This window comes from Pteropus medius, unplaced genomic scaffold (assembly GCF_902729225.1).
Source record: "Pteropus medius unplaced genomic scaffold, Ma_sr-lr_union100, whole genome shotgun sequence".
Lineage (NCBI taxonomy): Eukaryota > Metazoa > Chordata > Mammalia > Chiroptera > Pteropodidae > Pteropus > Pteropus medius.
The window spans coordinates 6,063-9,853 of NW_024349088.1; the positions used below are offsets into that span (position 1 = coordinate 6,063).

At 61.9% G+C, this 3,791-nt stretch overlaps 1 protein-coding gene across 1 annotated transcript; it reads left to right on the top strand.

Moving 5' to 3' along the window:
* The first annotated feature begins 530 nt into the window (after positions 1 to 530).
* LOC120616861 (uncharacterized) lies at positions 531 to 3,769 on the top strand. Its single transcript, XM_039880417.1, has 3 exons — positions 531 to 554; positions 947 to 1,225; positions 3,087 to 3,769. Exons 1-3 carry the CDS (start codon positions 531 to 533, stop codon positions 3,765 to 3,767), a joined length of 984 nt encoding a protein of 327 aa, XP_039736351.1. The 3' UTR covers positions 3,768 to 3,769.
* The last annotated feature ends 22 nt before the right edge of the window (positions 3,770 to 3,791 follow it).

A 3,791-nucleotide genomic window follows, 5' to 3' on the forward strand; every position in this document is an offset into this window, starting at 1 on the left:
CAGCTCCTGCTGGAGACGCTGGGGCTTCTGGAGCTCAGGGCTTCACTCTGTGCTGGGATCCAGCAGGAGCCGCCTCCCGACCCTCTCAGACAAAGCTCTGGGCCGTCTTGCCTTCTTTTTAATGGGGCGACAGTAGCGCCTGCTGCTTTGCGACCTGGTGGAGTGGCTGCGCATTGCACCCCGCCTGGTTCTAGGACGGTGACAGCTCTGGCCCAACAGTAGATTTGGGTTAGAAGAATCAGGTGGCCCAGGTTGTGTGCCTGCTGTCCTCGGGTCTCTGGCTAATCGCCACCTGACTTCGCTGGGCTCAGCGTGACACTGGAGTGGGACACCTCGTGGCCATGGAGGACTTGGTTTTATCCACTTTATCAAAAGTGGTCAGTGTCGGCGACCTGACCCGGACAAGCCCCTCTCCCAACTTGGGCAGAGGGAGAAGACCCTCCCTGGGCCAGCAGAGGCCGAAGGAAATGCCCAGGATTGACTGGTTTCTGAATGTCACGGCATGCGCGTGCGTTCACATTGTTGCGCCGATGCGTGCGCGTGCGTTCACGCAGGTGCGCCGATGTGTGCGCGTGCGTTCACGCAGGTGCGCCGATGTGTGCGCGTGCGTTCACGCAGGTGCGCCGATGCGTGCGCGTGCCCTTCACCAGCCCCGCTGAGCTCCATTTCTGTCACTCCTCCGGATCATCCACCAGCGTGTCATATTCTGGGCCCAGGCAGGTGGCGTCTTGGAGGAAACCAAAACGTCAGCATGAAAGGCAGAGAGGCTGTCGCCGCGATCTGGGAGCTTCCTCTCCGGGCTCCAGAAGTACCCCTCTGCCCCCTCCCACCTGCCCGTTGGCCGGACACTGCTATGGGTGGCCGCAGGCTCCTTATCTGGGCTTGAAGTCTGGGCAGAGAATGGTGGCCTGAGACACCCACTGGGTCACCTGAGTGGCCGTTGTAGACGCACCCTGGGAGGGGGTCTCCGCTGAGGTGGCCCCGGACACAACCAGAGGCCAGAGAGCAAAGCGATTTTGACTCCAGCAAACGGGCAAGGCGGGAAGGGGCCCCCAGAACAGAGGCACGGAGACTGAGGAGGCCCCAAAACCCGGCCTCTCGCTTGCCTCCCCCTGCAGTGGCCCTGCCTCCCGAGAAGACCGACGGGCTGGCCAGCGGAGACGAGAAGAGGACGGAGAAGCCGAGCGAATCCTGCCCAGGCTCTCGGAAGCCGCTGAAATTCGAGGTGAGCATCCTGGGCCGGGGAGACAGTTCTCTTCTCGGTGGTGCTTTTCAGGGCAGAAGCCTAGGCGCCCCCCATGGAGGCTCGGCACCCCTGTGGGGCCTGCAGAGGGATGGCCAGGCTAACGTCTTGCTTCCTTGAAAGCCCCCAAGAGTCCGTTTCTGGAAAGGGGCCGGCCGACTGCTTGGGACTCATCCAGGTCCATGGGGAGCCCTCACCTGAGAAGTGCAGGTGGTGAGGGGGAGACGCACACGGCAGAGGTGGGGATGGGGAGGTTACTCGCCAGGTGTTTCCGAGCTTGGAATCCCAGCTGTCTTTGGAGACGAGTGGGGGGAGGCAGGGAGAGCGAATCAGGTAAACGCTGTGTGGGCATGTGTGTGTGTGCCCACGTGTGCGTGTGTGTGGGCATGTGTGTGTGTGCCCACGTGTGCGTGTGTGTGGGCATGTATGCGTGTGCCCACGTGTGCGTGTGTGTGGGCATGTGTGTGCGTGCCCACGTGTGCATGTGTGTGTGGGCATGTATGCGTGTGCCCACGTGTGTGGGGGGGCATGTGTGTGCGGCCAGTGCTGTGCCCCCTGAACCCATGCCTCAGAGAGCAGAGAGGGCACTGGGCAGGGACCAGGCGGACACGTCACAACTGAGGAAAGGCTAACTCTGACCTCACTGTGGGCTGCCCAAGAACTGCTGGAGGGAACTGGCCTTGAGCCGCAGAAGCCAAGGGCAGAGACACTGTGCTCAGTCACTTTCCTGCCAGCATCCTGAGGCCAGGCAGCACCCCTCTCGGGGGGCCGAGCCGGTCCTCATGCCGTGCCAGCTGGACATTGCGGGACTAGTGGGCCGAGGCAGGGCATGGAACGGGGTGGTCTGGCAGCATCACTGCTTATCTTCATAGAATCTTGTGGATCTTGAAGGCTGTTTGTGGAATCTCTTTCCCAAAATGGCCATCCTTTTTAGAACACTCTGGGGTTCAGCTGACCCCCGCATACATCCCGCTGTATTAGTCACTACAGCAGAGACAACAGCAGCCACTACCATTAACTGGAGTTTTCTGTGTGCCAAGCAGTTGCCACATAATTTCTAGTTCTCCTAGAGCAAAGCCTGAGACGGGGCCTGGGGTGATGCCTAGGAGCAGGGATGGAGGGAAGCCAGTAAAGGGTTAACGGGCGGGTCACAGCCAGGGCAGGCGGGGTCCCTCCCAGAGGTGTACATGGTACCCCCAGATTTGTCTCCTGGAGGGGCATAGAGGCTCACCACGGCTCGGGCCCCCCACCCTGGCATGCCGTCTGTCCCTGGGACACAAAAGCCAGGTGCTTGAGGTGGGAGGTGGGGAACTATCCCCACAGCTGCAGGAGAACACCCAGCAGACAAGGGGCAGGCCACTTACTGTTCCCCATGATTTCGTAAGGACGATACTGTCATTTTCCTTAATTGACACAAGGGGAAACTGAGGCACAGAGAAGGCATGCCCAGGGCGGTGGACATGCAGCTGTGGAGGGCTGGCCACACATGAGGTGGCACCTGAGGCTGACTGGAACTTTAGTTCTTTGTGGTCACCCTCTCCTGCCTTCCAGGTCAGGTGGCCACCCCAGGAGCCCCAACATTACTGTGCCTTGCATCCAGATACAAAGCCCCCTCTCAGACCTCTCTCCTGTGCTTTGGGGACCCAGAAACTGCCCAGCACCCCTGCAGGCACCTCCCGTGGGCCAAATGTCCCCTGCCTGGCCTGGCCTTTCTGGCGCGCCATGCCTTGGTCATTGCTCTGCCTTTGCACGGGGTCTGGAGAGGGCAGTGGGGAGGTGGCAGCCCCCTGACCAGGCCTCCGCATGTTCCCGTCACACCCGTGTGTCATCTGTCTGTGTCTAGGAACTACAGTGTGACGTGTCTGTGGAGGAGGACAGCCGGCAGGAGTGGACCTTCACCCTGTACGACTTTGACAATGGCAAGGTCACCCGCGAGGTGAGCACCTGCCTGGCCTCCTGCCACTGGCCGCGCCCTCGGGCTCAGGAACAGTCATCCTGTGCCTGGCCCCGGCTGCTCCTCCCCTCTCCTGGAGCAGGGTCTGCCCCTCGGGAGGGGGTGGGTGGGAACAAGGCTTTCTGGTGCTTCATAGAGAACTGGAGGGGTGTCCCAGAGCTGCCAAGCGAGTGGGGGGAGGTGACAGAGCAGGGGCAGTGGGGCTTCCCTGCACTCAGCCTGGGCACTGCTCCCCCGGGGAGGGCAGCAGGCAGGCAGACCCTCGGCCCCAGCAGAGCCCTGTCCTGCTTCCTGCCCTGCGTGGTCCGAGCTCTGGGATGGGCCTGGGGCTACCCAGGCCACTTCCCACCTCAGCCAGTGCGTCCAGGAGCTGGGCAGGTGGGCACACAAAAGCCTCCCCCCACTGCTACAGGAATGAGCTCGCCCCCACCTGAGGGCCCTGCAGGGGCTCTGCCCACGGCCTTGTCACCGCCCGTTCGTCACCCTTGCCCTCCGTATGCCTGTGTCTCCCCTCAGCCCTCCTCCCACATCCCTCTCCTCCCTTTCTCCGTGCCTGTGTCTGCACACTGAGCACCTACTGTGTGCATCTACAAT

Bases quoted from the DNA above. Each gene is read 5' to 3' on its own strand.
- LOC120616861 (XM_039880417.1), top strand. From the start codon at position 531: ATGCGTGCGCGTGCGTTCACGCAG. The intron at 555-946 runs GTGCGCCGATGT...TGGCCGTTGTAG, and splicing joins GTGCGCGTGCGTTCACGCAG to ACGCACCCTGGGAGGGGGTC. The intron at 1,226-3,086 runs GTGAGCATCCTG...GTCTGTGTCTAG, and splicing joins GGAAGCCGCTGAAATTCGAG to GAACTACAGTGTGACGTGTC.